Source organism: Pristiophorus japonicus, chromosome 4, assembly GCF_044704955.1.
Source record: "Pristiophorus japonicus isolate sPriJap1 chromosome 4, sPriJap1.hap1, whole genome shotgun sequence".
Classification (NCBI taxonomy): Eukaryota; Metazoa; Chordata; class Chondrichthyes; family Pristiophoridae; genus Pristiophorus; species Pristiophorus japonicus.
Window position 1 is genome coordinate 302,793,756 of NC_091980.1, and position 21,607 is coordinate 302,815,362.

The 21,607-nt window shown below is 43.8% G+C and overlaps 1 protein-coding gene across 10 annotated transcripts in view; it reads right to left on the bottom strand.

Moving 5' to 3' along the window:
* The window catches only part of LOC139263485 (centrosomal protein of 128 kDa-like), a 519,582-nt gene that overhangs the window by 200,769 nt on the left and 297,206 nt on the right, over positions 1 to 21,607 (bottom strand). For all 10 annotated transcript variants that reach the window (XM_070879630.1, XM_070879635.1, XM_070879632.1 and 7 more), the window contains one exon: positions 10,558 to 10,750. In XM_070879630.1, coding sequence (XP_070735731.1) covers positions 10,558 to 10,750 — 193 coding nt within the window. The remainder of the gene's footprint in view (positions 1 to 10,557; positions 10,751 to 21,607) is intronic.

Below are 21,607 nucleotides of genomic sequence, written 5' to 3' on the forward strand. Positions count from 1 at the left end.
AGGACGACTGGAGACCAGCTCTGCTGCACGGACCGAGTGTGCACACATATCGCAGTGTGGGCTGGCCCATGTTACCCGAGCCCCGAACTCACGCTTCTCCTGGTCCCAATCACGCTCTACAATCTCTCACCGTTCCATTGCTCCGACCTCACCGCTCCTCTGCTGCTTGCTGCCTCTCGTGCTATACCTGCCCACGCTCCAATCAGCGACCTTGATTTTGGTGACGTCCAATCCAGTCGCCCTTCTCCAAGTCGGCGCCCTCCTGCACCAGCTCGCACTGCTCCCTGAAGTGGCCTCCACGCTGTATAGCCTCTTTAACATAGAAAGCATCTTCTCTAGGTGATGCACAGAAGTGTAATCCGACAAAACGGATGCCAAGCCAAAGAAGGGTGTAGGTGGGTACTAAAGAGGGTCTTAAGGGAGGAGAAAGAGGCAACAGGTTTAGGGAGGGAATTGTGAAATGCAGTAAAATACTTTAGTTGTGTAAACATATAAACATAGGATTAGGATTTGGTTAATCTCATTTGATTAAAGTCATTGGTTTCTTTTTACTTGATGAAATGATTAAAAGTTGCTCATTCTCAGGATGCTTTAGGGTACAATTTAGCTGACATTCAGGTGTTTGCTGAAATGACAGGATGAATAAGATTCATATCTCTTGATTTGTTGTTCATGGCCACATTGTGAAATAAGTTAGCCAAGGCAGTTTTGAGATAAGAAATGGAACAATGGCGACAGGATGGAAAACAAGTTGGCATCAGTTGTTTTGAAGTAACATTCTTTCTGGGGGTCTTGTTCATAACAACAACACTTGTCATGATTAATTATCACTGACCGTATTCATGAGAAACAGACTATAAAGATTCTAAGCTTTTCTTAACAAGTCGTAGAGATATAATTTGATTCAAAAACAGCTTGGGTTACATTTCAATCTGGGAAAGCGCACGGGGTATTACCATTTATTTCTCTGTATGCCTACTCCTTAAAGATATTGTGTCTGGACTTGGTCGAGTGCAAATAAACGGAGAAGGCCGCAAACCATATTTAGTGTCAGAATCGAACTGTTCCAGCATGGGGCACAGGCACCTGAAGGCACGGCTGGCAACGTGGCAGGGAGAGAAAGAGAGTTGCATAAAAAGCCAGGGTTTGGAGGAACAGACAGTTCGGGGGCAGTGTGGTAGTTGTAGGGCTGGAGGAGGTTACAGAGGTAGGGAGGGGCAATTTTTTTAAAACACGGAAATGGGAATTCTAGCTTTCAGACTTTGAAGGACCTGGAGCCACTGCATGGGATAGGATACAAGTAGCAGGGTTTTGGATGAGCTGAATGTTACAAAGGGTGTAAAATGGGAGGTCAGCTGGAAGAGTACTGGAATAGTCAAATCTGGAGGTGAAAAAGACATGAAAAGCAGGTTTCAGTTGCAGGTGAGCTGAATGACATCATTATGTGATGATAGGTGTATTGAGGAGAAGCAGAGGCAGGCAGTGTTACGGAGCATCATAACCTTAATCATGTGGACAGTTTCAGGAGGCTACCATTAGGAACTGCTACCAAGGGCAATTAATACTCAGTGCAGACTTGGGTGTGGGGCAGGAGTAGAAAACTCAGCCTTTAGTCTTTACAAGGTCCCCGCTCTGTGGAACAGACACATTGAAGGAGATTCTGCTTTGTTTTCCCTCTTCCATTCTTTTAAAACAAAAATAGAAAATGCTTCAAGTGTACTTCGCACACCTATGGAGGAGCATTTTCTCCACAGTTGGCCATGAGCTAACTGTCTTACTGAAATTAGAATTGCCACGACATTGGGTAATCATCATCATCTTTCTTCTTAGGCAGTCCCTCGTATTGAGGATGACTTGCTTTCACGCCAAAAAGGGATGTGTTCACAGATGTTTCAATGAAGGACCTAATATTCCAGATCCTGAACTATATCCTGAAAGGTGGAAGCTGCCTGTGCGTGGATTTTTTAAACATGTGGTGGCCGTTGCACACCAGCCACGGGTTTGACAGAGCTAGGTCTTGGTCCAGTGGCAAGGGTTAACCAAGAAGACTGTAGACCTGCTTTGCTGCACGGACCTAGCACGCACACATATCGCAGTGTGGGCTCTTCTGGGCTCCGAACTCATGCCTCTCTTGCGCCCAACCTCGCCGCTCCTGCTGTGTCTGGGTAGCCACCAACAACTGAAAATTGTATTCAACTTGCGTAATATGGAAACTAGAACAGCCTAGATGCAAATAGCTATTACATTTATCAACACATCCTGAGAGTGATTCTCATTTTGCAGAATGCGACAGGCTTAACATTTCCCCACTGTTTACGGGAGATCAGTGTTGAGAATGGAAACATTGGAAACTGGGTTTCTATGCAGATTTCAAGCTGGTTTGAGTAGAACAGAAAAAAAGGCGGCTACAATTCTGCCTATACAAAAATGGAAAGGGAAAAGGACATCTAAGGGTTAAGGCATGGCAGGAGAGATCGGTCGCATGATATGCTCCTCCTGTGCCATGTGGGAACTCAGGGACACTTCCGGTGTCCCTGACGACTACGTGTGTGAGAAGTGTGTCCGCCTCGAGCTCCTGACGGTCCGCGTTACGGAATTGGAGCTGAGGGTGGATTCACTCTGGAGCATCCACGATGCTGAGAATGACGTGAGTATCACGTATAGTGAGTTGGTCTTACCGCAGGAGAAGGGTCCACAGCCAGATAGGGAATGGAAGACCAGCAGGAAGAGCAGTGCAAGGAAGGTAGTGCAGGGGTCCCCTGTGGTCATCCCCCTGCAAAACAGATACACCGTTTTGAGTACTGTTGAGGGGGATGACTCATCAGGGGAGGGCAGCAGCAGACAAGTTCATGGCACCGTGGCTGGCGCTGCTGCACAGGAGGGCAAGAAAAAGAGTGGGAACGCGATAGTGATAGGGGATTCAATTGTGATGGGAATAGATAGGTGTTTCTGCGGCCGCAACCGAGACTCCAGGATGGTATGTTGCCTCCCTGGTGCAAGGGTCAAGGATGTCTCGGAGCGGGTGCAGGACATTCTGAAATGGGAGGGAGAACAGCCAGTTGTCGTGGTGCACATTGGTACCAACAACATAGGTAAAAAAAGGGATGAGGTCCTACGAAACGAATTTAAGGAGCTAGGAGCTAAATTAAAAAGTAGGACCTCAAAAGTAGTAATCTCGGGATTGCTACCAGTGCCACGTGCTAGTCAGAGTAGGAATCGCAGGATAGCGCAGATGAATACGTGGCTTAAGCAGTGGTGCAGCAGGGAGGGATTCAAATTCCTGGGGCATTGGAACCGGTTCTGGGGGAGGTGGGACCAGTACAAACCGGACGGTCTGCACCTGGGCAGGACCGGAACCAATGTCCTAGGGGGAGTTTTTGCTAGTGCTGTTGGGGAGGAGTTAAACTAATATGGCAGGGGGATGGGAACCAATGCAGGGAGACAGAGGGAGACAAAAGGGAGGCAGAGGCAGGAGACGGAGGGGAGATGGGGGGGGGGGGTGGGTGGGGGGCGGAGAACAGGAAGGGCCACTGTGCGGCAGAATTCTAAAAGGACAAAGGGTGTTAAAAAAACAAGCCTGAAGGCTTTGTGTCTTAATGCAAGGAGTATCTGCAATAAGGTGGATGAATTAACTGTGCAAATAGATGTTAACAAATATGATGTGATTGGGATTACGGAGACGTGGCTCCAGGATGATCAGGGCTGGGAACTCAACATCCAGGGGTATTCAACATTCAGGAAGGATAGAATAAAAGGAAAAGGAGGTGGGGTAGCATTGCTGGTTAAAGAGGAGATTAATGCAATAGTTAGGAAAGACATTAGCTTGGATGATGTGGAATCTATATGGGTAGAGCTGCAGAACACCAAAAGGCAAAAAACGTTAGTGGGAGTTGTGTACAGACCTCCAAACAGTAGTAGTGATGTTGGGGAGGGCATCAAACAGGAAATTAGGGGTGCATGCAATAAAGGTGCAGCAGTTATCATGTGTGACTTTAATATGCACATAGATTGGGCTAGCCAAACTGGAAGCAATACGGTGGAGGAGGATTTCCTGGAGTGCATAAGGGATGGTTTTCTAGGAACCAACTAGGGGGGAGGCCATCTTAGACTGGGTGTTGTGTAATGAGAGAGGACTAATTAGCAATCTCATTGTGCGAGGCACCTTGGGGAAGAGTGACCATAATATGGTGGAATTCTGCATTAGGATGGAGAATGATACAGTTAATTCAGAGACCATGGTCCAGAACTTAAAGAAGGGTAACTTTGAAGGTATGAGGCGTGAATTGACTAGGATAGATTGGCGAATGATACTTAAGGGGTTGACTGTGGTTGGGCAATGGCAGACATTTAGAGACCGCATGGATGAATTACAACAATTGTACATTCCTGTCTGGTGTAAAAATAAAAAAGGGAAGGTGGCTCAACCGTGGCTATCTAGGGAAATCAGGGATAGTATTAAAGCCAAGGAAGTGGCATACAAATTGGCCAGAAATAGCAGCGAACCTGGGGACTGGGAGAAATTTAGAACTCAGCAGAGGAGGACAAAGGGTTTGATTAGGGCAGGGAAAATGGAGTACGAGAAGAAGCTTGCAGGGAACATTAAGGCGGATTGCAAAAGTTTCTATAGGTATGTAAAGAGGAAAAGGTTAGTAAAGACAAACGTAGGTCCCCTGCAGTCAGAATCAGGAGAAGTCATAACGGGGAACAAAGAAATGGCAGACCAATTGAACAAGTACTTTGGTTCAGTATTCACTAAGGAGGGCACAAACAACCTTCCGGATATAAAAGGGGTCAGAGGGTCTAGTAGGGAGGAGGAACTGAGGGAAATCTTTATGGGTCGGGAAATTGTTTTGGGGAAATTGATGGGATTGAAGGCCGATAAATCCCCAGGACCTGATGGACTGCATCCCAGAGTACTTAAGGAGGTGGCCTTGGAAATAGCGGATGCATTGACAGTCATTTTCCAACATTCCATTGACTCTGGATCAGTTCCTATCGAGTGGAGGGTAGCCAATGTAACCCCACTTTTTAAAAAAGGAGGGAGAGAGAAAACAGGGAATTATAGACCGGTCAGCCTGACCTCAGTAGTGGGTAAAATGATGGAATCAATTATTAAGGATGTCATAGCAGCGCATTTGGAAAATGGTGACATGATAGGTCCAAGTCAGCATGCATTTGTGAAGGAGAAATCATGCTTGACAAATCTTCTGGAATTTTTTGAGGATGTTTCCAGTAAAGTAGACAAAGGAGAACCAGTTGATGTGGTATATTTGGACTTTCAGAAGGCTTTCGACAAGGTCCCACACAAGAGATTAATGTGCAGAGTTAAAGCACATGGGATTGGGGGTAGTGTGCTGACGTGGATTGAGAACTGGTTGTCAGACAGGAAGCAAAGAGTAGGAGTAAATGGGTACTTTTCAGAATGGCAGGCAGTGACTAGTGGGGTACCGCAAGGTTCTGTGCTGGGGCCCCAGCTGTTTACATTGTACATTAATGATTTAGACGAGGGGATTAAATGTAGTATCTCCAAATTTGCGGATGACACTAAGTTGGGTGGCAGTGTGAGCTGCGAGGAGGATGCTATGAGGCTGCAGAGTGACTTGGATAGGTTAGGTGAGTGGGCAAATGCATGGCAGATGAAGTATAATGTGGATAAATGTGAGGTTATCCACTTTGGTGGCAAAAACAGAGAGACAGACTATTATCTGAATGGTGACAGATTAGGAAAAGGGAAGGTGCAACGAGACCTGGGTGTCATGGTACATCAGTCATTGAAGGTTGGCATGCAGGTACAGCAAGCGGTTAAGAAAGCAAATGGCATGTTGGCCTTCATAGCGAGGGGATGAGTACAGGGGCAGGGAGGTGTTGCTACAGTTGTACAGGGCCTTGGTGAGGCCACACCTGGAGTATTGTGTACAATTTTGGTCTCCTAACTTAAGGAAGGACATTCTTGCTATTGAGGGAGTGCAGCGAAGATTCACCAGACTGATTCACCAGACCCGGGATGGTGGGACTGACCTATCAAGAAAGACTGGATCAACTGGGCTTGTATTCACTGGAGTTCAGAAGAATGAGAGGGGACCTCATAGAAATGTTTAAAATCCTGACGGGTTTAGACAGGTTAGATGCAGGAAGAATGTTCCCAATGTTGGGGAAGTCCAGAACCAGGGGTCACAGTCTAAGGATAAGGGGTAAGCCATTTAGGACCGAGATGAGGAGAGACTTCTTCACCCAGAGAGTGGTGAACCTGTGGAATTCTCTGCCACAGAAAGTGGTTGGTGCCAATTCACTAAATATATTCAAAAGGGAGTTAGATGAAGTCCTTACTACTCGGGGGATCAAGGGGTATGGCGAGAAAGCAGGAATGGGGTACTGAAGTTTCATGTTCAGCCATGAACTCATTGAATGGCGGTGCAGGCTAGAAGGGCTGAATGGCCTGCTCCTGCACCTATTTTCTATGTTTCTATGTTTCTAGTACGTAGGTAAACTACCAAGTGAAGCTCTTAGTGATAAATTAACCAAAAGGATAACTACAGAATTCTTTGTAACAGATCTTAAAAAGGTGTTCTGATAGCGCATCTCACTCCTTTAGCTGCAAATAATCATTGATAGCCCTTGCAAATGCATCCTCCCTAAACAAGGGACAATTTAGTCTGTGTGCCGTGGGTAGCAAAAATCAGGGAGCTGCTCTTTATAATGAGCCTATGAAAAAAGTTAAATGCAAAATAAAAACATACATTAGCTAAAACAAAATATACTCGAGATTAAATGAGAGTTCTAAATGCATTTTTGTGGGGCATTGATTAAATTATAGGTATCCTGTATTTTAAATAAATCGATCGTGCAAGTTTCAGTAGCTATGAGAGATCAAAAGTCTACAATAGACACTATTACAAGCAGCAAAGACCAACATTAGCCTTGGATAAATGGATCTCAAGTCTTGCAGACAACGCTCTAAAGAAAGAAGGCTTCCATTTCTGCAGCGCCTTTCACGACCACCGGATGTCCCATCGCGCTTTACAGACAATGAAGTACTTCTTTGTTTGAAGTGTAGTCACTGTTGTAATGTAGGAAACGTGGCAGCTAATTGTGCACAGCAAGCTCCCACAAACAGCAATGTGATAATGACCAGACCATTTCTTTTAGTGGTGCTGATTGAGGGATAAATATTGGCCAGGACACCGGGGATAACTCCCATGTTCTTCTTAAAAGTAGTGCCATGGGATCTTTTATGTTCACCTGAGAGAGCAGACGGGGCCTTGGTTTAACGTCTCTTCCGAAAGACGGCACCTCTGACAGTGCAGCACTCCCTCAGCGCTGCACTGGGAGCGTCAGCCTAGATTTTTGTGCTCAACTCTCTGGAGTGGGACTTGAACCCAGAACCTTCTGACTCAGAGGCAAGAGTGCTACCCACTGAGCCACTGTTGACATGGCACAGTTTTACAGGAAATGGTGTCGTTAATAACCACCAGTAAAAATGATACTAGTCAGCAACTGCAACAGTACTTTGCCTGTGTCTCCTTCTACAAAACCGTATAGAAACATAGAAAATAGGTGCAGGAGTAGGCCATTCGGCCCTTCTAGCCTGCACCGCCATTCAATGAGTTCATGACTGAACATGCAACTTCAGTACCCCATTCCTGCTTTCTCACCATACCCCTTGATTCCTCTAGTATTAAGGACTTCATCTGACTCCTTTTTGAATATATTTAGTGAATTGGCCTCAACAACTTTCTGTGGTAGAGAATTCCACAGGTTCACCACTCTCTGGGTGAAGAAATTCCTCCTCATCTCAGTCCTAAATGGCTTCCCCCTTATCCTTAGACTGTGTCCCCTGGTTCTGGACTTCCCCAACATTGGGAACATTCTTCCTGCATCTAACCTGTCTAACCCCGTCAGAATTTTAAACGTATATACCTGACTGTCCCCTCCTCTTCCACAGCTTCACTTCCCATAGCCCAGTCCCTCAGAATTGTTACCCAACGCAGCACAGCACAGAAAGGAACAAAATGCTGTAGCATATGTGCATAAGATACAGTATTAAAACACCATTTGGGTTGCAACCAGACTGCAGTTCATTTGAGATTCACAATTACCCAATTCACTGATTACACAACAAGCTTTCTAAATCTGCACTATTCCAAACTAATTGGTGTAGTGCAATTCAAAAGCCCTCCAGAATTCTAATAACCCATAATCTCCATTTGAAATGGCGTTAACTATACTGATAACAGTGGCGAGTGATGTGAATCTGATTAACATATCTGCTGATTACGTGTATACATTTGAGTTGTGCATCTTAATACATACCGTATGTTGCACTCACTCGTTCATGGCCCAGTCACTGCACTTCTACTTCTGAGCTCTAAATGGTCTTATCAAGTATACCCTAGATCAGGGGTTCCCAAACTATGGGGCGCGCGAGACACCTCTGCGGGGAACGCGGGAGAAGTTGTCTCACGGTGGATTTTATTTATTTATTTCATTTTTATAATGGGCTACTCAGGTGAACTCTGTGGAAATTGTTTATGTCAAATAGGTAATTGACTTCAAGATGTACCAATGTGCAGTGCTTGTGCATTAAAAGGGGTAAAAATATTAAACTTGTTTGCTGGTAGGGCAGCTGGTAGATCTGGAAGAGGGTATGCAATAAGTTTGAGAACCTCAGTCCTAGATAAGCACACAGGAAATGGAAACAATCAGCTATAGACCTGACAAGTAGTTTATCAACCTTTGCTTAATACTACACTTTAGCATGGATATATAATGTAACCAGCAATTCCCCAACCAGTGGCTCCTCCAAGCTTGCAGCCAAAAGTGCACCTTTCAATCAAAAGTCGTCAGTGCTCCATCATTCTTGTCATATTTACTTTGCTACAACGAGCAATGGCCCCAGCTCCCAAGTAGTGCAGTACAGCAGGGGTCTGTAACAGTGGGACCAAATTCTGCAGGGGTGCGGAATTCCCAAGAATTGGATAAACTTCAAGTTGAAAATTCAATCTGTAGAAGACTCAAGAAAAGAGTGTGTTGCTCTTGGATGTTTAAGGGGGAAAAAAACCTGTTACAAGATGATCTGTTTCAAAAGGCTTTTTCACCCATGTCCCCAATGTGACTCGTAAATCTCACCTTTCTGTACCAATGACACTAACTACATGCTGCTGAAACAGGGATTATTTAACTGCTATTGCAGACATCATCAGTGAACAAAAAATTATTGGACTCTCCCTCAGGCTATAAAGTGCTAAAATTACAAATAATAAAACTACAGTAAAATAATAAAAGCCTGGGAGGTACAGTGACTACAGTATTAAATGTAATATAAAAACAGATAATGCTGGAAATCTCAGGTGGTCAGGCAGCATCCGCAGTATTTTGCTTTTGTAGTAAGGTATTAAATGTGTTCAATTTCTGTGTCCACAGTGTCAGAAGTGGCTCAGTGGGTAGCACCCTGGCCTGTGAGCCTGGCCTGTGAGTCAGAAGGCCGTAGCTTCGAGTCCCACTCGCGAGACTGAGCTCATAATCCAGGCTCAGTCTGCGCTCACTAAGGGAGTGCTGCACTGCCGGAAATGGTATCTTTCGGATGAGACATTAAACCATTACATCTGCCCTCTCGGGTGGACGCAAGAGATCCCATGGCACTTTCTGAAGAAGAGCTGGGGAGTTCTCTCCAGTGTCCTGGCTGATATTTATCCCTCAACCAAGATCACTAAAATAGATTATCTGGTCATTATCTCTGTTTGTGGGAGCTGTTTGGCCGCGCGTTTCCTACATTACAACAGTGACTACCCTTCAGAAGTACATCATTGGCTGTAAACGCTTTGTGACGTCTTAAAGTCGTAAAAGACATTATATAAATGCAAGTCTTTTTTTCTTTATGGAACTTTTGTCCGACACCATATAAGTCTAAGCACAATTCATTAAAAGGACCTGTTAAAAACTACAAATGTTTCACAACAGAACAAGCCTGATATGAATCAATGAGCATCAATATGCATCAATGATCCCGCACAAATTAGGCCTCTTCCCTCCTCCTAACTCCCTCTCCCCTTTTGCTTGTGTACACCTAGTACTCCCTATTGAATACATGTCTTAACCTATTAAAACTGCTTTGTTTTTGGACAGCGCTGACAGAAACTTTGCAAACAAATCCCGCTCTTTTAGATACTTTCACCGCAATTCAATAGACTTGCTTTCTTCTAACCAGCAGGTATACTCGACAAACAGTCTTATTGTGTGGTACACCCCGCTCAGCACAGGCAGCAGAGGGAGGTCATAGCCATTACAATCATTTTAACCTCACAGCTGGAATTCCACACTGTACCATACCATTTCTTTTTTTTCTACTCGTTTTGTATAAAAACCTCAACTATTGTGTTCAACGATAACTCGTCACTCCACAATTCAATCGTTGTGGGAGAACATCATTGATATTAATCACAAACATTAAATGCTCCATCAACAAAGTGCATCGGTGCTGGTCAGAAATGTCTTGAGCTTTCTCTTAGCTGTATTCTGGCCTACATCTCATCTCAGCAGTGAAAGAGTTACAGGACTAACCTCTTTTTTCCCTGTGAATTTCCTCAAGGAGATGTTCTTGTTTCGTGATTTGCTCTATGAAAAGCTGGCTCTCCGATTCCTTGTTCTGCGCGATCTCCTTCAGCTGCCCTCGACACTGCCGGAGATGGCATCGCAGTTTGAGCTCTCGTCCATCTCGCTCTTTCACTTCTTCACACAGCCACTGCAGCTTGGTCTAAAGAGTGATAGTGTTAGTCAGTTTTTCAGTAGCACTTGTGTCGAATTCCGATCCAAATCAGTCAGCACCTTAGAACGAGGAAGAAAGAAACATGGAACTGAGATCATGCTAATTAGCAATTATATTCATAGTTAACCTAAGTTATACTACATTGTCCCCATCACTCCACTTCATGAGATGCATCGCTGTAGACTTTGAGAGTCCGCAAGACATCCTAAATTTATACCCCCAGATGGCACACTAATCAACTAAGCTCTGAAAAAACGTTTGTTAAGGCAAACATGATCTGACCAAAGACAAGCTTTAAAAGTATGCAATGTACAGGCAGCCTAACATTTAATCAAAAATCTATAAAAGTAGTCTATTCTGGGAATGGGAGAGCTTGTGGGCTTGGTGCTTTGCATGGGGGTTACCTCACGGACAATAGTATAGTCTGCACCTCTGCAGTCTACCTGCCTTTTTCTTCCAAGAAACAACTTTAGCTTCAGCCAAGGGGTCCGTCCACCCACCCTCACAGGGCATTGAAGTTCACTGCCAATTTAAAAAAGTTTTTCTCTAATCGTATTTCCAGCCATGCAACCACAACCAAGTACCAATGGGGAATTAGGAGTATCAGTTGAAACCACCACCACAGTCCCAGGCTGAAAGGTTCCCGTGTCACTAGCCACACGTTTGTACAGTCAAAGGGGCTTAGAAGCTTAACTTTGTCTACAAGAGTGCTGAGACAGGTTTAACTTTGCCTACAAGAGTCCATCGCTATGGTACGAGAGGGAGAGTCTCGTTGGTGTCTACCTTTGGTATCACTTCAGAAAGGTGAAAATGCCAGCATACTGAAATGTACAGTGATGGCAATCTAGACCGTATCATGACCAGTCCTGTGGCCAACTGGAACATGCTGTTGTACAGAAAAAAATGTATCACTGACCTGAAGCATTTCTACTTATTTGCTCTCATGTTTACACTCGGTCTACTTTTAAAGAACGATTCCTGGCAAGAGACAGTGCATCATGTGAAGTCACCCTGTTGATTTCTGGTGCTTTGTATTTAGTATTTTGAAGCAAGCAGCAAAGCATGTTTTACTTTGAGCAAAAGCACCCAGTAATGATATATAGGAGCTTTTGACAAAACGTCGATTCCAAACAGGCATGAAACCAAAGTTTCGCATTAGCCTACGGCCAAGCTGAGAAAAGCAGCAAAACGCTGCTGTCAATAGGAGAAAAATAACAGAGTCTGTGAGCAGCGCTCCCATGTAGTAGGGGAGTTGGGAGAGGAAAGATCATATTACTCTCAAGCCTTCAGTGTATAGAATACCCCTGGAAAGATGTTACCCCCGTTAGACTACCTTGTGGAGAGATCATGTGAATGAGGATAAAAAAAATTTAAAAATTGGAAAATTGACATGATTGGCATTAGTGCAGTTGATCTTAAAATATAGCTATATGTAGGAACCAGCAATAAAAATGCCTAAAGTTTAAAGGACAATAATTATCAAAGGATGAATCAAAAGCAAGATTATTGCTCAGAATTATTGTGCACAAGATATCATGGTGCACAGTGTAAATGTGACATTGCAACAACAAATGTCTCCTTGGCACTGAATAGGTACAAAAAGAGGATTTCCAGGGCACTGCATAGCAAGTGGACACTAAGCAGGGAAAGGAAGAGTTAAGGAAGAAAGAGGGTCAAGAGGGTGGGGAGCAAAAGCACAGTTGAAGAGCAGTGGCTCGAGAAGATTTTTGAATCAGGGAGTGAGGTGGCAAGGCAGGAATGCTGAGGAAGAGTGTTCCAGAGACATGGATGAGGTGGTTTTAAGAGTGGCCACTGACAATGTACAGGCCAATGTTCGAGGATCTGAGGGACAGAGGGCTAGAGGAGATCACGGAGGTAGCAAGCTGATCATTACATGACTGTCTTTCAATGACTAATTATTGAAGTTCCAGTATTTAACATACCTCTAAAATATTACATATTTACAGTCCTACCTCACATACGCTGCTGCTCCCGATCATCTACACCTGGGGTCACCTCCAGTCTCATTCCTCCAGCACTGTCCTTTCCAGCCTGCCAATCTCCATTACATTAAATCCAAATTGTTCAGATCCCGACCGCCCACATACCATGACTGATTCGCATTTCTTTACCCAAGAGCTGGATACATTTATTTTACTCAAAATTGGATTTGAACATCAAACTGCGAGACTAAGACTGCAGTTATACTGAGCTACCTGTCTTAGCTTCAATATCAATTCACAGCCAGCAAGGAATTAGTGCCTTCATGGGATGGAACTTAACACAGCACAATTTTCTACTGTGCAGTTCCTTTTGTGAAACCATCAAACAGACGACTTCACAATATTGGCTCATAAATCAAAATTTAACAGCAATTTAAAACACAAATTAAGCATTTTTAGTCGGCAGCTAATGAGTACAAGCACACGTGTGTAAGAAAACAGAGGAACTGCACAATGCTATCAGGGTTGAACAATTCAATTCACCAAAACAGCAAGGTACCACAACGGTTACTGAGTGAATTTCGTGCAACCCAAACAGTACTTGCCTTTACGTAGCATATTTAGCATAAGCTCCCTTCGCAAAAGGATACCAAGCCAGAAGGGGGAAAACTAGGAGAGGTGACCGAAAGCTTTGTCAAACGGATGGGTTTTGAGGAGGTTTGTAAAGATGAAGAGGCAGACAGGTTCCATCAGTAGGACTGAAGCGGCTGCATGCTGCCACCAACGATGGGGCGAAGGGAGAGGGGATGCACAGGAGAACAGACCACTCGGGAGGGGATAGAATATTGCAGATATATTATGCGGCAAGACAATGGCGGGATTTGCAGAAGACGGTATGAATTTTAAATGCGATATGTTGGGGGTGCCATAAAGTCAGTGTTGATCAGCAAGGAGAGAGGCGATAGGAAAGTAAGTGCAGACCAGGGCATGTGCAGCAGTGTTTGAATAAGTTGAAGTTGGAGGGTGGAGAATGGGAGGCTAGCAAAGAAAGCAATGGCATAGTTGATCAGCCTGGCGTAAGTGATGAAGGCATGGATAAAGGTCTTGGTGGCAGGGGGTAGAGACGGAAGTAAGCAGCCTTGGTGATATGGAAACAGAAAACATAGAAAATAGGTGCAGGAGTAGGTCATTCGGCCCTTCGAGTCTACACCACCATTCAATAAGATCATGGCTCATCATTCACCTCAGTACCCCTTTCCTGCTTTCCCGCCATAACCCTTGATCCCTTTAGCCGTAAGGGCCATAACTAACTCCCTCTTGAGTATATCCAATGAACTGGCATCAACAACTCTCTGCGATAGGGAATTCCACAGGTTAACAACTCTCTGAGTGAAGAAGTTTCTCCTCAACTCAGTCCTAAATGGCTTACCCCTTATCCTTAGACTATGTCCCCTGGTTCTGGACTTCCCCAACATCGGGAACATTCTTTCCGCATCTAATCTGTCCAGTCCCGTCAGAATTTTATATGTTTCTATGAGATCCCCTCTCATCCTTCTAAACTCCAATGAATAAAGGCCCAGTCGGTCCAGTCTCTCTTCATGTGTCAGTACAGCCATCCCGGGAATCAGTCTGGTGAACCTTTGTTGCATCCCTCAATAGCAAGAACGTCCTTCATCAGATTAGGAGACCAAAACTGAACACAATATTCCAGGTGAGGCCTTACCAAGGCCCTGTACAACTGCAGTAAGACCTCCCTGCTCCTACACTCAAATTCCCTAGCTATGAAAGTGAACATACCATTTGCCTTCTTCACCGCCTGCTGTACCTGCATGCCAACTTTCAATGACTGATGTACCATGACACCCAGGTCTTGTTGCACCTCCCCTTTTCCTAATCTGCCGCCATTCAGATATTCTGCCTTCGTGTTTTTGCCCCCAAAGTGGATAACCTCACATTTATCCACATTATACTGCATCTGCCATGCATTTGCCCATTCATCTAACCTGTCCAAGTCACTCTGCAGCCTCTTAGTGTCCTCCTCACAGCTCACACCACCACCCAGTTTAGTGACATCTGCAAACTTGGAGATATTACTCAATTCCTTCATCCAAATCATTAAGGTATATTGTAAATAGCTGCGGTCCCAGCGGCACCCCACTAGTCACTGCCTGCCATTCTGAAATGGACCCATTTGTCCCGACTCTCTGCTTCCTGTCTGCCAATCAGTTCTCTATCCATGTCAGTACATTACCCCCAATACCATGTGCTTTAATTTTGCACACCAATCTCTTGTGTGGGACCTTGTCAAAAGCCTTTTGAAAGTCCAAATACACCACATCCATTGGTTCTCCTTTGTCCACTCTACTAGTTACATCCTCAAAACATTCAGAAGACTTGTCAAACATGATTTCCTTTTCATAAATCCATGCTGACTTGGACCGATCCTGTCACTGCTTTCTAAATGCACTGTTATTTCATCTTTAATAATTGATTCCAACATTTTCTCCACTACTGATGTCAGGCTAACCTGTCTATAATTACCCGTTTTCTCTCTCCCTCCTTTTTTAAAAAGTGGTGTTACATTAGCTACCCTCCAGTCCATAGGAACTGATCCAGAGTCGATAGACTGTTGGAAAATGATCACCAATGCATCCATTATTTCTAGAGCCCTTCCCTAAGCACTCTGGGATGCAGACTATCAGGCCCCGGGGATTTATCGGTCTTCAATCCCATCAATTTCCCTAACACAATTTCCTGCCTAATAAGGATATCCTTCAGTTCCTCCATCTTACTAGACTATCGGTCCCCTAGTATTTCTGGAAGGTTATTTGTGTCTTTCGTCGTGAAGACAGAACCAAAGTATTTGTTCAATTGATCTGCCACTTCTTTGTTTCCCATTATAAATTCACCTGAATCAGACTGCAAGGGACCTACGTTTGTCTTCACTAATCTTTTTCTCTTCACATATCTATAGAAGCTTTTGCAATCAGTTTGTATGTTCCCGGCAAGCTTCCTCTCATACTCTATTTTCCCCCTCTTAATTAAACCCTTTGTCCTCCTCTGTTGAATTCTAAATTTCTCCCAGTCCTCAGGTTTGCTGCTTTTTTTTTTGCCAATTTATATGCCTCTTCCTTGGATTTAACACTATCCTTAATTTCCCTTGTTAGCCACGGTTGAGCCACCGCTTTATTTTGCTCCAGACAGGGATGTACAATTGTTGAAGTTCATCTATGTGATCTTCAAATGTTTGCCATTGCCTATCTACCGTCAACCCTTTAAGTATCATTTGCCGGTCTATTCTAGCCAATTCACGTCTCATACCATCGAAGTTACCTTTCCTTAAGTTCAGGACCCTAGTCTCTGAATTAACTGTGTCACTCTCCATCTTAATAAAGAATTCTATGTAGATTAAAGTCATCCATGATTACTGCTGTACCTTTATTGCACACATCCCTAATTTCTTGTTTGATGCTGTCCCCAACCTCACTACTACTGTTTGGTGGTCTGTACACAACTCCCACTTGCGTTTTCTGCCCTTTGGCAGCTCCACCCATACAGATTCCACATCATCCAAGCTAATTACTATTGCGTTAATTTCCTCTTTAACCAGCAACGCTACCCCACCTCCTTAGGATAGGGTTGTGGCTCAGCTAGTAGGACTGAATTAGAAACTTTTGAGATTACAGACATTCTGATTTGGCCCAAGTCTGTGGCTGGGGGAAGAGGGAATACGTCAGTGAAAAGAGCAGGCTTTTGGCAGAGGCCAAATACAATGGCTTTGGTCTTCCCAATGTTAAACTGAAGGATATTACAACTCATCCAAGAATTAATGTCAAGTAGTCCGACATCATGGAGGCAGTTGAGTGAGGGGGTAAGTGGAGGGAGGTCAAGCGAGGTGGTGAAGTAGAACTGGTTACCATCAGCATATCATCATCAGTGAAAGGTAACTCAGTGCCTGCGATAATGTGACCCAAGGGCAACAAGACCCATAAACAGGTGAAACCCGAAGCTCGTGGGGATCTTTCACTGAAGTGCCTTGCAAGACCTAACCCCAAGCTGCAGAGCATAATATATGACCCAACCTGTAGTTCATAGAAACATAGAAGCAGTAGTAGGCCATTCGGCCCTTTGAGCCTGCATCGCCATTCAATATGATCATGGCTGATCCTCTATCTCACCATATTCCCGCTTTCTCCCCATTCTCCTTGATGCCTTGACCCCTGCCAGTCCAGTTTGTGGCTAATTGCAAACGTGGGGAGAAAGATTCTAACGTACTTGTGAAATAGTACAATCCAAGCCACTTAATACATTAAACTGTCAATGAAGGTATAAAACATGAGATCCAGAAGCTATCAAAAACTGAAAACCAATTGGCACTGCTGTGCTGAGAGTGATAACATCTGTATGAATTGAGAGAAAGACCACCAAAAAAAACTCACAACAAAGAACTAGTTGATATATTTTATTCTAAAGAGCACAGAAAATGTTCATGTTAAGGAAAATAATCACATTGTAAACAGATTAAAAGTTAAAATGATGAAGTTGTATTCATGACCCAATTTAAAATGTAAATATTAATGTCAATTTTTTTTTAAAGTGTAAAAATACAATGTAATTCAGTGAACATGAGGTCACCATCAGGAGGTCGGAGAAACTGCACCTCACTGCAGTTACACAGTCGGACTGATTGATTCTTCAAATCTGCGCACACATCAGAAACCCGTGACCCTTTGATCCAACCTTCACATTTCTCTAGTTTCAGTCTTGAGGCTAAATTCTTCTCACGAGTTTTCCTTTTGGAAGGGGAAGAAGTTTGGGAGTTAGGATTGGCATCCGTGAACACTGGCTAATGTTTAGCTCTTATATGCGTTGGGCCTGTAAGGGGGACTTCAACATTGGGGACTGGCTGAAATGAGGTTGTATTGTTGCTGTATAAAGTACTGACCAGGCTCCGACTGCAGAACATATGAGCAGTTCCAGCCACTGCCACAGACAGCATATTACTGAGAGAGCGAGAGAGAGAGAAAGAGAGAGAAACGAAGGCGGGCAGAATTTTTTCTATCTATAGGATAAGTGTCAAAGAAGTTAGCAGAGAAGATTATTGAAGCAGGCAACAAAGTTGGAAAATCAAGGGATAATTCGATGCATTTCAGGGGAGAAATAGGATTGTGGGATAGAGTGATACAGCAGGTAGGTAGGTAGGTCTTCGCAAGATCCTATAAATCCCCTGGGAGGACTGGTGCACCAACATCAGCGTCCTCATTCAGGCTAACATCTCCAGCATTGAAGCACTGACCACACTCGATCAGCTCCACTGGGCATGCCACATAGTCCACATGCCAGACATGAAACTCCCAAAGCAAGTGCTCTACTTGGAGCTCCTTCACGGCAAACGAGTCAAAGGTGGGCAGCGGAAACGCTACAAGGACACCCTCAAAGCCTCCCTTATAAAGTGCGGCCTCCCCACTGACACCTGGGAGTCCCTGGCCCAAGATCGCCCTAAGTGGAGGAAGCACATCTGAGAGGGCACTGAGCACCTCGAGTCTCAACGCCGAGAGCGTGCAGAAATCAAGCGCAGACAGCGGAAAGAGCATGCGGCAAACCTGTCCCACCTGAACACTCCAATGTGAGAGCCACAGACTTTGTCCCACCTGTGACAGAGTCTGTGGCTCTCGTATTGGAGTGTTCAGCCACCAAAGAACTCACTTCAAGAATGAAAGCAAGTCTTCCTCGATCCCGAGGGACTGCCTATGATGATGATAATGATGATGATGATGGAGGGTCAATCTTGGTACAGGGTTTATTGGGCCTAAAGGCCTTTTCCTGTTCCTAAAAATTATTATCTTATTATACAGTCAGTAGTGCTGCTCCCCACAAGGATCAGCTTTTGGTCTTCTTCAACCACTCAAACTTCCTTGTGACATGCGGGAGCCTCCTCTCTTTCTCCACCTTGCAAGGGATCATGAGGTGTCCCTCTTGTGCTGACTCCAATGACACATGGACATTATCTGCAGGGAGAAAATTTATATTTTGATCAATTGGCATTGGACTATCTCAAACTAAGTGTAACACAGTAAAACTTTGCAAGAATTTTGATTAAGTTGGTGCGCGTCAAATTCATGCAATGACCAAAATCATTTACTAATTAAGCTCAAAAGGGCTTGCTGTTATATTATTGCAGTGCACATTTCATAACGTGCATCAATAATTGCTGAGGCATCCACAGATGATGCATTACAGCGCATGGTGTAATAAAATAATGAAATACTCACCAGAAGCAGTGGAGTCAGGTTCCTCACAGGGTGGAACATTTCTTGGTGCTCGTGTTATTAGTATTCTTCAGACACATCACTTTCTTCCACTGTTGCTCTTCTTTTATCCAAAAGTAATTTTGTTTTTGTTTACCATCCATCTCAGATGGTCATTGCATTTCTGAACGTCCTCAGGTATATATCCAATTTTTGACATTTGACAACTTTGCTTTTTTTAAAAAAAAAACACAAAAAGCAGTAATTTTCCAGCATACTATAAAGCAGAGAATTCATCTTTCTCCACAGGTAATGCGTCAGGGCCGTTTTTCTCCAGTAATCTGCATGGAATAGGGAAAATACATTTGCTCAAGTCTTGAGTGGTTTACTTTAAGTGCCGACGTGAGTATATTTAAGTAAGCGATGTCTGATGAGGCTCCTTTCTTTTCCTATTGGAAGAATTATTAGTCTCACCATGCTGGATGATATGAAAAGTACAAAATCCTCTTTTTAAAAAAAAATCTAAGAATCACCAAACCTGCATGTTACAACATTTAATATGAGATGGAAAAGTGCAACATTATTTCCCAGCTGGGAAGGCAGCATATTGCTGAGACTTGACACCCAGCATTCGATCATCCAGAATCATAAGAACATAAGAAATAGGAGCAGGAGCAGGCCATTTGGCCCCTCGAGCCTGCTCTGTCATTTAATAAGATCATGGCTGATCTGACCATGGACTCAGCTCCACTTCCCTGCCCGCTCCCCGTAACCCTTTACTCCTTTATCGCTCAAAAATCTGTCTATCTCCACCTTAAATATATTCAATGACCCAGCCTCCACAGCTCTCTGGGGCAGAGAATTCCACAGATTTACAACCCTCAGAGATAAAATTTCTCTTCATCTCAGTTTTAAATAAGCGGCCCCTAGTTTTAGTTTCTCCTACAAGTGGAAATATCCTCTCTGCATTCACCTTGTTGAGCCCCCTCATTATTTTATATGTTTCGGTAAGATCACCTCTCATTCTTCTGAACTCCAATGTGTACAGGTCCAACCTACCTTCATAAGTCAACCCCCTCATCTCTAGAATCAACCTCGTGAACCTTCTCTGAACAGCCTCCAATGCAAGTATATCCTTTCTTAAATACGGAGACCAAAACTGTACGCAGTACTCCAGATGTGGCCTCACCAATCGTTTTTACTACATGAGATTCATCTCACTGCACAGGACAGCTGTTAAAAGTATTTAAAAAAAAACTTTTACATGCAAGTTTAAATTTAGGATTTGACCTTATGATGTTTAAGAGGAGCCACTTTTTAGAATTAGTTGGGATATTACATTGTGATGCACTTCAAAGGAAAATTAAAGCATTCTAAGTACTTAATAAGTTATTTGCAACACACTTTTGAATACAAGGTAATTTTAGAAAAAGGAAATGGCCATTTACAAGCCTGGCCTTTTCTGATCAAACCTGCCTATCTCATCTTAGAATTACATAGAACTGACAATACAGAAACAGACCGTTCGACATAATTGGACCATGCCAGTGTTTATGCTCCATGGGAGCCTCCTCCCACCCTACTTTCTCTAACCTTATCTGCAAATCCTTCTATTCCTTTCTCCCTCATGTACATATCTAAGGAATAGGAGGCAGAGAGCAATGATGAACGGATGTTTTTCTGACAGGAGACAAGTATGCTGTGGGATCCCCCAGGGTCGGTTTTAGGACCCTTGCTTTTTTCTGTTATTTATAAATGACTGGACTTGGGTAGAGAGCGTACAATTTTGAAGTTTGCGGATGATACAAAACTTAGCAATGTAGTAAATAGTGAGGATAGTTGCACACTTCAGAAGGACATAGACAGACTGGTGAAATGGGCAGAGACATGGCAGATGCAATTTAATGCAGTTAAGTGTGAAGTGATGCATTTTGAGACGAACATGGAAAGTCAGTAAAATCTAAATGATACTATTTTGAGGAGGGTGCAAATGCAGAAAGACCTGGGATACTTGGCTTTGTAAATAGGGCCACAGAATACAAAAACATGGAAGCCTTGCTAAACCTTTACAAATCACCGATTGGCTCTTAGCTGGAGTATTGTGTACAATTCTGGGTCCCACACTTTAGGACCTTGGGAGAGGGTGCAGAGGAGGTTTACCAGGATGATACCAGGGATGAAGGTCATTAATTATGCAGAGATTGGAGCAGCTGGGATTGCTCTCCCTAGAGCAGAGAAGGTTATGGGGTGAGCTAGCAGAGGTATTTAAAATTATGATGTATTGATAGAGCAAGTAGGGAGAGACAGTTTCCTCTAGCAAGTGGGTCGGTAACCAGAGGTGACTTGAGGGGAAAAGAGGAGAAATTTCTTCACACAGAGGGGTGTTACGATCTGGAACGTACAACCGGAAAGGGTGGTGGAATCTGATTCCATAGAAACTTTCAATAGGCAGTTGGACATGTACTTGAAGACTCATTTTCAGGGTTATGGGGAAACAGCTGGGGAGTGGAACTAAATTGGACAGATCTTTCAAAGAGCTGGCACAAACACAATGGGCCAAATGGCCTCCTTCTCTGCTTAGATTATACTATTTTATTTAGCTTCCCCTTAAATGCATTTACGCTATTCACCATAACTTGTCCATGTGGAAGCAA